This window comes from Salvelinus namaycush, chromosome 27, assembly GCF_016432855.1.
Source record: "Salvelinus namaycush isolate Seneca chromosome 27, SaNama_1.0, whole genome shotgun sequence".
NCBI lineage: Eukaryota > Metazoa > Chordata > Actinopteri > Salmoniformes > Salmonidae > Salvelinus > Salvelinus namaycush.
Window position 1 is genome coordinate 25,463,459 of NC_052333.1, and position 13,358 is coordinate 25,476,816.

Sequence of the window (13,358 nt, forward strand, 5' to 3'; positions counted from 1 at the left end):
TTAGCAGACACTGCAGCGGTTGTTGAAGTAGGTGGTGTAGTTGTGGTCGTAGGAGCTACAGTTGTTGTAGTTGGAGCTGCAGTTTTGGTTGTCGTAGGAGCTACAGTTGTGGTTGTCGTAGTATGTGTTGTGGATGTCGTAGTATTTGCTGCAGTTGTAGTGGTAGGATTTTTAGTTGTCGTCATAGAAGCTACAGTTGTTATAGGTGCTGCTGTTGTAATGGTCGTAGTAGGTGTTGTGGTTATCATAGGTGCTTCAGTTGTTGTAGGAACTGCATGTGTAGTTGTCATAGTAGGTGCTGCAGTTGTAGTGGTCGTAGGAGCTACAGTTGTTGTTGTTGGAGCAGCAGTTGTGGTTGTCGTAGAAGCTACAGTTGTGGTTGTCGTAGTAAGTGTTGTAGTTGTCGTAGTAGGTGTTGTAGTTGTCGTAGTAGGCGCTGAAGTTGTGGTTGTCGTAGGAGCTTCAGTTGTAGTTGTTGAAGTGGGTGCTGCAGTTGTAGTGGTTATAGGAGCTACAGATTTTGTTGTAGGAGCGGCAGTTGTAGTTATTTTAGCAGATGCTGCAGCGGTTGTTGAAGTAGGTGGTGTAGTTGTGGTCGTAGGAGCTGCAGTGGTTGTTGTAGGTGCTGCAGTTGTGGTGGTCGTAGGAGCTACAGTTGTTGTCGTTGGAGCTGAAGGTGTGGTTGTCGTAGGAGCTACAGTTGTTGTCGTTGGAGCTGAAGTTGTGGTTGTCGTAGGAGCTACAGTTGTGGTTGTCGTAGTAGGTGTTGTGGTTGTCGTAGTAGGTGTTGTAGTTGTCGTAGTAGGTGTTGTAGTAGTCGTAGTAGGCGCTGAAGTTGTGGTTGTCGTAGCAGCTTCGGTTGTAGTTGTCGTAGTAGGTGCTGCAGTTGTGGTTATTGTAGGAGCTTCAGTTGTAGTTGTTGAAGTAGGTGCTGCAGTTGTAGTGGTTATAGGAGCTACAGATGATGTTGTAGGAGCATCAGTTGTAGTAATTTTAGCAGATGCTGCAGCGGTTGTCGAAGTAGGTGGTGTAGTTGTGGTCGTAGGAGCTACAGTTTTTGTTGTAGGTGCTGCAGTTTTGGGTGTCGTAGGAGCTACAGTTGTTGTAGTTGGAGCTGCAGTTGTGGTTGTCGTAGGAGCTAGAGTTGTGGTTGTCCTAGTGGTTGTCGTAGTAGGTGTTGTAGTTGTCGTAGTAGGTGCTGCAGTTGTGGTTGTCGTAGCAGCTTCAGTTGTAGTTGTCGTAGTAGGTGCTGCAGTTGTGGTTATCGTAGGAGCTTTAGTTGTAGTTGTAGTATGTGCTGCAGTCGTAGTGGTTGTAAGAGCTACAGTTGTTGTAGTAGGAGCTGAAGTGATTGTCGAAGTAGCTGCTGACGTTGTAGTTGTTGAGGATATATTTGTTGTCGTAGAAGCTACAGTTGTTGTTGTAGGTGCTTCTGTTGTTGTGGTTGTCGTAGAAGCTTCAGTTGTCGTTGTAGGTGCTTCTGTTGTAGTGGTTGTAGGATCTAAACGTGTTGTAATGGGAGCTGCAGTTGTGGTTGTCGTAGGAGCTGCATTTGTAGTTGTTTTAGTAGGTTCTGCTGTTGTAGAGGTTGTAGGAGCTGCAGTGGTTGTTGAAGTAGGAGCTGCAGTGGTTGTTGAAGTAGGAGCTGCAGTGGTTGTTGCAGTAGGAGCTGCAGTGGTTGTTGAAGTAGGAGCTGCAATGGTTGTTGAAGTAGGAGCTGCAATGGTTGTTGAAGTAGGAGCTGCAGTGGTTGTTGAAGTAGGAGCTGCAGTGGTTGTTGAAGTAGGAGCTGCAGTGGTTGTTGAAGTAGGAGCTGCAGTGGTTGTTGAAGTAGGTTCTGCAGTTGTAGTGGTCGTAGGAGCTACAGATGTTGTAGTTGAAACTGGAGTGATTGTCAAAGTAGTTGCTGCAGTTGTCGTGGTAGTAGGATATATCGTTGTTGTCGTAGAAGCTACAGTTGTTATAGGTGCTGCTGTTGTAATAGTCGTAGTAGGTGTTGTGGTTATCATCGGAGCTTCAGTTGTTGTTGTTGTAGGAACTGCAGTTGTAGTTGTCATAGTAGGTGCTGCTGGTGTAGTGGTTGTAAGAGCTGCAGTGGTTGTTGAAGTAGGTGCTGCAGTTGTGGTTGTCGTAGGAGCTACAGTTGTGGTTGTCGTAGTAGGTGTTGTGGTTGTCGTAGTAGGTGTTGTAGTTGTCGTAGTAGGTGTTGTAGTAGTCGTGGTAGGAGCTGAAGTTGTGGTTGTCGTAGGAGCTACAGTTGTGGTTGTCGTAGTAGGTGTTGTGGTTGTCGTAGTAGGTGTTGTAGTTGTCGTAGTAGGTTTTGTAGTAGTCGTAGTAGGCGCTGAAGTTGTGGTTGTCGTAGCAGCTTCGGTTGTAGTTGTCGTAGTAGGTGCTGCAGTTGTGGTTATTGTAGGAGCTTCAGTTGTAGTTGTTGAAGTAGGTGCTGCAGTTGTAGTGGTTATAGGAGCTACAGATGATGTTGTAGGAGCATCAGTTGTAGTAATTTTAGCAGATGCTGCAGCGGTTGTCGAAGTAGGTGGTGTAGTTGTGGTCGTAGGAGCTACAGTTTTTGTTGTAGGTGCTGCAGTTTTGGGTGTCGTAGGAGCTACAGTTGTTGTAGTTGGAGCTGCAGTTGTGGTTGTCGTAGGAGCTAGAGTTGTGGTTGTCGTAGTGGTTGTCGTAGTAGGTTTTGTAGTTGTCGTAGTAGGTGCTGCAGTTGTGGTTGTCGTAGCAGCTTCAGTTGTAGTTGTCGTAGTAGGTGCTGCAGTTGTGGTTATCGTAGGAGCTTTAGTTGTAGTTGTAGTAGGTGCTGCAGTTGTGGTTGTCGTAGCAGCTTCAGTTGTAGTTGTCGTAGTAGGTGCTGCAGTTGTGGTTATCGTAGGAGCTTTAGTTGTAGTTGTAGTATGTGCTGCAGTCGTAGTGGTTGTAAGAGCTACAGTTGTTGTAGTAGGAGCTGAAGTGATTGTCGAAGTAGCTGCTGACGTTGTAGTTGTTGAGGATATATTTGTTGTCGTAGAAGCTACAGTTGTTGTTGTAGGTGCTTCTGTTGTTGTGGTTGTCGTAGAAGCTTCAGTTGTCGTTGTAGGTGCTTCTGTTGTAGTGGTTGTAGGATCTAAACGTGTTGTAATGGGAGCTGCAGTTGTGGTTGTCGTAGGAGCTGCATTTGTAGTTGTTTTAGTAGGTTCTGCTGTTGTAGAGGTTGTAGGAGCTGCAGTGGTTGTTGAAGTAGGAGCTGCAGTGGTTGTTGAAGTAGGAGCTGCAGTGGTTGTTGCAGTAAGAGCTGCAGTGGTTGTTGAAGTAGGAGCTGCAATGGTTGTTGAAGTAGGAGCTGCAATGGTTGTTGAAGTAGGAGCTGCAGTGGTTGTTGAAGTAGGAGCTGCAGTGGTTGTTGAAGTAGGAGCTGCAGTGGTTGTTGAAGTAGGAGCTGCAGTGGTTGTTGAAGTAGGAGCTGCAGTGGTTGTTGAAGTAGGAGCTGCAGTGGTTGTTGCAGTAGGAGCTGCAGTGGTTGTTGAAGTAGGAGCTGCAATGGTTGTTGAAGTAGGAGCTGCAGTGGTTGTTGAAGTAGGAGCTGCAGTGGTTGTTGAAGTAGGAGCTGCAGTGGTTGTTGAAGTAGGTTCTGCAGTTGTAGTGGTCGTAGGAGCTACAGATGTTGTAGTTGAAGCTGGAGTGATTGTCAAAGTAGTTGCTGCAGTTGTCGTGGTAGTAGGATATATCGTTGTTGTCGTAGAAGCTACAGTTGTTATAGGTGCTGCTGTTGTAATAGTCGTAGTAGGTGTTGTGGTTATCATCGGAGCTTCAGTTGTTGTTGTTGTAGGAACTGCAGTTGTAGTTGTCATAGTAGGTGCTGCTGGTGTAGTGGTTGTAAGAGCTGCAGTGGTTGTTGAAGTAGGTGCTGCAGTTGTGGTTGTCGTAGGAGCTACAGTTGTGGTTGTCGTAGTAGGTGTTGTGGTTGTCGTAGTAGGTGTTGTAGTTGTCGTAGTAGGTGTTGTAGTAGTCGTGGTAGGCGCTGAAGTTGTGGTTGTCGTAGCAGCTTCGGTTGTAGTTGTCGTAGTAGGTGCTGCAGTTGTGGTTATTGTAGGAGCTTCAGTTGTAGTTGTTGAAGTAGGTGCTGCAGTTGTAGTTGTCATAGGAGCTACAGATGTTGTCGTAGGAGCTACAGTTGTCGTTGTAGTATGTGCTGCAGTCGAAGTGGTTGTAAGAGCTACAGTTGTTGTAGTAGGAGCTGAAGTGATTTTCGAAGTAGCTGCTGACGTTGTAGTTGTTGGGGATATATTTGTTGTTGTTGTTTGTTTTGCTGTTGTGGTTGTTGTAGGAGCTTCAGTTTTAGATGTAGGTGCATCTGTTGTAGTGGTTGCAGTATCTAAAGTTGTAGTAGGAGCTGCGATTGTGGTTGTCGTAGGAGAAACAGTTGTTGTAGTAGATGCTGCAGTGGTTGTCGAAGTAGGTGCTGAAGCTGTCGTGGTCATTGGAGCTACAGTTGTTGTAGTCGGAGCTGCAGTGGCTGTCGTAGAAGGTGCTGCAGTTGTGGTTGTTGTAGTAGGTGCAGCTGGTGTAGTGGTCGTAGGACCTACAGTTGTAGGAAGAGCTGCATTGGTTGTCGTAGGAGCTACAGTTATTTTCATAGGATCTACAGTTGTTGTCGTAGGAGCTACAGTTGTCGTAGGAGCTACAGTTGTCGTAGGAGCTTCAGTTGTCGTAGCAGCTTCAGTTGTCGTAGGAGCTTTAGTTGTCATAGGAGCTTTAGTTGTCGTAGGAGCTTCAGTTGTCCTAGGAGCTTCAGTTGTCGTAGGAGCTTCAGTTGTCGTAGGAGCTGCAGTTGTGTAAACTGCAGTTGTGGTCAGAACTCCATGGATATTCCAGCATAAAAACACTGTGGTTTATGAGATGAATGGTTAGTATGTTTATTGCGCACAATATCAAGATTTCCAAGATTTCCCTTCATCAGCATGGTGCAGTTTTTGACATCTTATTATGTACAATATACAATTATAATTTATAGCTACATAAATTAAATACTGAAATGATTCCCTTGATTGTTAATACTATTACCTATAAAACAGTATTGAGATTACCACACTTGAGTTGTATTTTTTTGTTGTTGAAAAGATGGTACATTTTTCATTACAGTAGTGTGGTAATATAATTCAAGTAATAAGAGGTTACAGCAGTGTGATAATGTTTACCGCTTACAATTGAGTCATTTTCCTTTTTTATATTTTGGAAATGTATTTAATCGAGGTGAGACATTTGACATTAGACTAGGCAAAATGTAAAATTGCCTCCATGAAATGTCAAAATAAACATTTAGAAAAATCATAAGCATTGTAACAACATATGCAAAGAATATATACATAATTTCTCATTATTCTAATTACATTATCCAAATGTATATGGTCTATTTTGTCATCATTTTGCCTTTTTGGTTGTTAATATTTTGATTCAGGATTAATACACGAGTTGGAATGAAGTTAGCAAATAGTAAAAAATGAACACAGAATGAACTTCAGTGTACTACATACCCATGGTAAAAAAGGTAGCTGTCAGTTTCTGTGTCTTCATTTTGGACTCAGTTGATGCAGTTGTTTTCTGAATAGAAAGAAAAATATAAATTTAATTGACAGGTCATAAACCACTATTAATGTGCAGCGGTGGACACTTTTCAACTTAATCTGCATCTTGTTCAGCAAATTTATGCAACTCATTTAGGTGTGCCAGATCAAGAGGTGTGAATAATTATTAATTCAAGACATCTCTGTGAATAAAAGTAGCTTGTGAAGAATAATGTAAAAAAATAAGGAAACAAAATGTGAAAACTTTGCAAGGGTGGGAATAATTTCACAATAGTCACTATAACTGCTGTCAACATGGATTTATACACTTTAGTGAAATTACACAGTAAAATCCAGATTAGCGTTGCATTTGTTCCCATCAGAAATCAGCCTATTACTGCATCCCACCAATCATGTTACTTCATGAAAGAGGAAAGGGCATTTCAAATTTGCAAATGGTCTGCCAGCGACCAGCAATTCATTCTGAATTCTATACATATTCTGTGAAAGTAATCGGTGTAGTTCATCAAAAGTGGATGTTTTTTCAAATATATAACATAATACATGAAATAGTCAAATCCACATTAGCGTTGCAATTTTTCAAGAGAAATCCGCATTTTGCTGCTTAAAAAACATAAGTATTTAAACTTGGCTTTCAAAAGTTGACCAATCCATTTTCTACATTCTTAAAAAGATGGGAAAAAATAAGAAACCTGCACACTGCTCTTGCTAATATCACTGCTCTATTAAGTTCACATATAGGCCTCAAGCATTAAACGCATTGAACGGATGTGGCTGGAGCAATGTCTACATAAGGGTGCAAATTAAAAACACTCACAAAATCCTGGAGTATAAGGAAAACAAGCATATGTTACAAATATTTATATTTTATATTGAACCTTCATTTAGCTAGGCAAGTCAGTTAAGAACAAATTCTTACGTACAATGACAGCCTAGGAACATTGGGTTAACTGCCTTGTTCAGGGGCAGAACAACAGATTTTTACCTTGTCAGCACAGGGATTCAATCTAGCAACCTTTTGGTTACTGGCCCAATATTCTAACCACTAGGCTACCTGACACCCCTATAATATAACAATGTGCATTTCATAAGTATTCTAATAATTATAATAAAGTGTGTACATAAAACATATTAAACAAGACTGTGAAACCACAATGAGGACATCGACCTATCAAGGAAGTTTTCATAAATCATTGGGTACTGTACAACAAAACACGTCAGAGTGATCTAAAGTGGCGGAATAAACTCATGTTCACATTTACATAACATGCATGGGCATTTCATCATTAAGACCAGGCTGTAACACAACAAAATGTGGAATAAGTCAAGAGGTATGAATACTTTCTGAAGGCACTGTAAATCATGTAAATTTAAAGTTTTCAAATGGTCTGCCAGCAATGAACTACATGTTCCTATACATATCCTGTGACAGCTTAGTAGTTAATCAAAAGTGTATGGGTGTTTACATATAACGTGTACATAATAACCATAATCTTCATAGTTTCAATGTTTTTGCTTTACATTATCAATTGTGGATTTTGATCTTTTCTTATAAGACTATTTTACCTTGTTATATTTGTATGTATTAAAAAATGTTGTGCTGTGTGCAATTTATTTGAAAAAGATGTATCAAATATTTTCCATTAATATATTCCATTATACAGTAAATATTATTACTTACCTACAGCAAACACTTCAATGCCAGCCACCAATTTCTGTAATTTCTCCAAATATCAATTGAGGAAGGTCTTGGTTAAAGACAATAAACAATCACAATATCTAGCTTATATCTACTATAAAATCTAATTTGTCTAGTTCTGTTAACCCTTTCAAGATTACAACTGAACTGTGCCCGTGTATACTGTAATGCCAATGTATTCCTAGTTTGTATTTATATTACTATAGGGCTGGTTTGATGCCACAAATTGTCTGTCTTTCAGGTGACGTTATATTTTGGGAGGCACCAAAGATAATAAGATAAAGATGACGAAAAAGGGAGGGACAGAGGAATGCAAGTGGGAGGTTCTTAGCTGAAAAATGTTTTCGTTTTTTCCCCAGGTACTGACGTGGTATAGAAAACTGGTTAGGTGTTCTGACAAAAAATGTGGGATGGACAAAAAAGAATTGAAAAAAGGAAGGGGCAAAGAATCTGTTTGAGAGTATAATAACAGTTATGTACTGACCTTATTTTATTGTAAACTGTTTAGGTGACAAATACATTTTTTTAAAGATTTTCTGTAGCCAGAAACTTGCTTAATTGTACTTAATTGACTTAACTTTGGAGCCATTCCATTTAATTTAGTCAATTGCCTAAAGTAAGCAGTCAGCATTTTTCTATTTAACAGTTCTACACTCACACATGTGCTACTTCCCATATCTTTTCAAAAACATTGTTGTTTCTTTTAACAGTAGATTCACTTTATGAATCTCTAACAAAAGTGGTGTCAAGATATGTTGTAATCAGCTGGTAAATATGATTGAGGGTCACAATGACCCCACATGCTGAGACCAACAATGGAGGAAATCATCTTGGATTTCTGGTTTCTGGTTTTATGGGGAGCATGTTCCAGATGCTATAATAATTCAAAAATGATTGCTTACAATGAAGAATGTTGACACCTAAACATTTGTGTATCTGCTGAAAAGCAAGAAAGAAATGTATAACAATATAAACATTTAAAAAATCTGATAAAATATTGTGTGCAAAATACCTTACATTTTTGGGATTTTACAGTTGATATATTTGGAGAAATTAATACAAATCTGTATCTTGTGGCTGGATAAAAAAAATACATATTTAAAGACTTGTATCTCTCTATGATAATGAAATGTGTTCAGGTTTTTTTATATAATTTCTATTGAACATTAACATGACACTACAATAATGTTTCAGTATTTTGAAGAGTGCCTTGGTCCTTGATATCATGGATGGTCAGTCCATTGCTACATCTATGAATTTGAGAGTGGTTACGTTTACTTAAGTGGGGGGGTGTCCGCTTTGTTGTTTGAATCACAGATTTCCCCTTTAAGTACTCAGGGTCTAAGTACTAAAATCTTAATTAAAGCTATCAAAAAATAAATGCATGATAGTATTGACCTATTTCTGGGTGCATATTTAACCTCTGCAAGGTTCATGGCAACACTAATGTGAAGTAATGTGAATGTGAAGTATGAAGGTTTTCCCTCTCCAGCTGACCGTCAGTGTCACTTTATTTAGGGTTAAACCTTGATGCACAGTTTTCCTGTCTTCCTCAGGGAGTTCCTCTTTTTATTCAGGACTCTCGACCAAGGGGAATCTTCTGCATGCCAATGTTGCATTAGTTGATCTAAAACAAATGGGGGGTATACATAACACCTTGATGAGTGTTCCAGTGTCATTCATAACAACTATTAGAACACATTTATTCAACATCATTCATGAGGAATTTGATAAATATTTTATTTATTCTGTCAAAGTACCCAACTCCCTGACATACTAATCACACAACAGTCTGGGAGCACCAGGTAAACCTCAGAGCAGTACCCAGGTAGCAGATTAGGGGTATTGTGACTTGCTCAAGGCCACAAGAGCAGAAGGGTTGGGAACCAGAACTGGCTGTAAATAGAATATTTCAAATACTCTAACTAGCTGTGGTTGATGATTTAGCTTGCCTGGCACAATGGAACCATTGTAGTAGCCCCAAAAGAGCAAACCCCATCTTTCTGGCACTCACTCCAGACAGGCTCAATACTATTTGAACCCAGGTCAGAGCAATTGATGGCATTGTAACGTGTTGGGTAACTTTGCCTGATATCTGAAAACATATATTAGATCAAATCAATCACATTTGATGTAAAAAGGGCTTTATAAATTAGGGTTTGTCAGGAATTGCTTTACTGATACCGACCTAAACCCCATCGAGCCAGAAGCTTATGCCTTGGCTTTAGCTCAGCAAAGACTAATACAGCCTTGAAGTGCGCAGGACTAATCCAGTCAGTGACACCAGCAACAATACTGTTCACTCAGACCAGATTATTTCAACTAAAATAATTTAACTCATAATAATTAACTTTCTGTAATGAAAAATAATGTATTTTGAAGGTTCCTTATGAATAATGTTCAAATATTAAGGTTGTTATGCATGATACCTTAAACATTCACAAAGTTTTACCCAAACTATTTATTTACACAATTTGGGGGAGGAGCTTCATTCTAACCAGCAACATGTGGGTATCACTTGTGAACATGTACATTCCTGAGTGTGATGCCTGACTCAACATGTCTAATTGTTACTATCTCACACTGCCTTGACTAATAAGGACTGTTATAGGACATATACTGGATATTTCCAAAAACTTAAACTGTCAGGTGCATTATAACCTTTATTTATACTATTGTACTATCAAAATTGTTCTGATGCATGCCGTTACACCTCTGTGAAGTGGATTATTTCCATAGAATTCCGTCCTTATTATATAACGGCTACTTGCCATAGTAAACTAACCTAACTACTGGTAGAAATGTATTAATCTTAAAGAAAACGTATTGTTATCTTACGGAGAGCACTATCCCCAGTCAGAAAGTGTTGGCAAGTTGCCTCACGTGTCAGTGTTTTGATCAGTGATTTTTTTTGGCACACATCCCAACTGTCAAGTCTACACCCACTCCCCCTCTCCTGCGCTCGACGTCGCCAGTTTATTCATTATTATGTACAACTGCCACCATCGTAACGCGCACCTGCGCCTTATGATGCTCCATCACCTTCCTGATTACCTCCGCTATATCTGTCACGTACTTTCCTTCTTTCCCCAAGCTTTATTGATTCTGTTAATGTTTTTATGGCTTTACGCTACTCGTGGTTCTTGTTATGTTTAATTTATTATTAAATTCACTCCCTGTGCTTGCTTCCCAATTCTTAGCGAACACGTTACACCAACTAACGATTTGTATTGAACCAATCGTAAAAATGTATATTTATCAGATGTGAATTGTACAACTTACACTGAACACAATTTGGATATTTGAACTGTGATTTCATGTTTTCCATTGATTTATTGTTGTCTTAGGTGTTTACGTCCACCAATAACTACACTGTGACTTGCCACACCCTGAACAATCATTGTTGATTAAACACTGGTCTGGTTTGTCATTAGATTACACATGATAAAATGGAATGTTTTTTCATGAGTTGTATCAGTCCATGACGTCTTCCTGACGTCTCCCATGACGTTGAAAGGTGTTTGAGTTTCTTTTAGAATCTGCTCTATTGAACATACCTCTACATCCACAACAAGGAACATCCTACTTGTTTTATGTTTGAATGCCATGGTATGACATGGAAGATGGTATTAGTGCTTAGTTTATAATATTATTTAGTAGATTATTTTATCAAAAGCAACATACAGTAGAGCATGCATGTATTTTTGTGTGGCTCACTCCAGTAGGAACCAAACCAACAACCTTGGCATTGCAAGCACTTTACTCTACATAATTGTACATGATGGAACTTTGAAAACTTTTAATGCTAGTTTTCATCAATTCAATGTACAATGTACTAGTTATTACACAGGATTTAGCTGGTTAAAATGAAGTGTATCTTGAGGAGTACGTATTTGTAATTAATATGTACTTTTACAGTACATTACTCATCCTGAGAACCTGGCCCTCAGTTTAAAGCTTCTGGAAGTGCCATCCAAGTGGCAGAATAAGAATACCATAGAGTACATGTAATGTTCACATAAAGTACAATGTAATGACTAGTTGTTACACAGGATTTAGCTAGTTAAAATTAAGTGTATGTTGAGGGGTACCTGTAATTATAGTGTACCTACAAAGTGCGTTACCCATCCTGACAATCTAATTGTCAGCTTCTGAAAGCGCCAACCAAGTGAGAAATAAACACACTAGCACACCGCAGAATAAATGTAATATCTTCATAAATACAATGCATTTCCTAGGCATTACACAGGATTTAGGAATTTCCATATATATACTTAGGGCTACTACTCATTACCAAGTGAAAAAACCTACAAACAATAGATGAGTTTCTACTTTAGTCAAATGTATTGCACCACCATTTCTTACAAAACAATAAGGATTGTTATTGTTGGATCAATAATTTGATTAATTAGATTAAACAATGTTATAACTACAATAGTGGTGACTCAAAGCTGTAACCTATAGAATGTTGAGTAGCCTAAGTAGATATTTTGGAAAACTAGGATTTTCTTTCCCCCCCTTTTTTAACATTACAGGTAACAATGGAAATATCTGTCTTCAGTATTTTCCAATCCTGGAGTCTGAGACATTGTGGAAATCTGTGGTAGAGAAGAAGATTTTATGATAATTTAACGTTAGACACTATGTTACCCTATACTAGTTATGATCCTCATGGTTTCTATAGTTTAGGCCTACAGCTAGCTAGGTCTAGCTAGCACAGTTCCATCTCACTCCATACTCTCCCACTGCCGGCCACTGACCTTTCTTCCCCACCATATTTGGAGGGGAGAGGAAACTCCAACCAGATGCTTCACATTGATACTTGCGTTGAAACATCTGGACCATTGATCTCTCTGCGCTAACACTAATAAGTTAGCTAGTGTTTAGCTACATTGAAAATAAACTAATGTTACTCATAGTGTCTGTTAACACACATAGCTAGCTAATGTTAACATGCTGGTTTTCCATCACTTTCAACGGGGGACTATTACTATGGGAACCGTTTATTATACTGTTGTGGATAATCATTATTGTGGCTAGCTTCACACAAACGTGAGCCCAGCTAGCTAGCTAATTAGCTAGTGATTAGGAACCATAGCATAGCTATATGCCAGCTTTAGTTTAGGTAACTTAGCTAGCTAGTCGAGGTTAGAAAACTAGCTAGCTAGCGTGCCACATAATCCAAACAAAATTCAACAGATTGCATGGAAAGTCTATTCTGTAGATTGTGCTATGGTAACTACACTGATCAAAAATATAAGCACAACACGCAACAATTTCAAAGATGTTATCAATCGATCATTCAAATGTATTTATAAAGCCCTTTTTACATCAGCCGATGTCACCAAGTGATGTACAGAAACCCAGCCTAAAACCCCCAACAGCAAGCAATGCAGATGTAGAAGCACGGTGGCTAGAAAAAACTCCCAAGAAAGGCAGAAACCTAGGAAGAAACCTAGAGAGGAACCAGGCTCTGAGGGCTGGCCAGTCCTCTTCTGGCCGTGCCGGGTGCAGATTATAACAGTACATGGCCAAGATGTTCAAACATTCATAGATGACCAGCAAGGTCAAATAGTAATAATCACAGTGGTTGTAGAGGGTGCAACAGGTCAGCACCTCAGGAGTAAATGTCAGTTGGCTTTTCATAGCCGATCATTCAGAGTTAGAGACAGCAGGTGCGGTAGAGAGACAGAATCAAAAACAGCAGGTACAGGACAAGGCAGCACAGATGAGCTTCCATGAGACGGTTTCTGACAGTTTGAGCAGAAATTCTTTGGTTGTGCAAACCCAGTTTCATCAGTTTTCCAGATGACTGGTCTCAGACGATCCCGCATGTGAAGAAGCCGGATGTGGCGGTCCTGGGCTGGCATGGTTACATGTGATCTGCGGAGAAACGAACATTCAATTCTCTGGTGGACATTCCTGCAGTCAGCATGCCAATTGCACGCTCCCTCAAAACTTGAGACATCTGTGGCATTGTGTTGTGTGACAAAACTGCACATTTTGGAGTGGCTTTTTACTGTCAACAGCACAAGGTGCACCTGTGTAATGATCATGCTGTTTAATCAGCTTCTTGATGTGCCACACCT

The 13,358-nt window shown here is 39.8% G+C and overlaps 1 protein-coding gene across 1 annotated transcript in view; it reads right to left on the minus strand.

Moving 5' to 3' along the window:
• The window catches only part of LOC120022303 (mucin-5AC-like), a 186,201-nt gene extending 180,237 nt beyond the window's left edge, over positions 1 to 5,964 (minus strand). The window contains exons 1-4 of the mRNA XM_038966203.1: positions 5,948 to 5,964; positions 4,338 to 4,567; positions 277 to 880; positions 12 to 148 (exon numbers count right to left, since the gene is read on the minus strand). Of these exons, the coding sequence (XP_038822131.1) occupies positions 12 to 148; positions 277 to 880; positions 4,338 to 4,567; positions 5,948 to 5,964 (988 nt within the window). The remainder of the gene's footprint in view (positions 1 to 11; positions 149 to 276; positions 881 to 4,337; positions 4,568 to 5,947) is intronic.
• Positions 5,965 to 13,358: the final 7,394 nt, after the last annotated feature.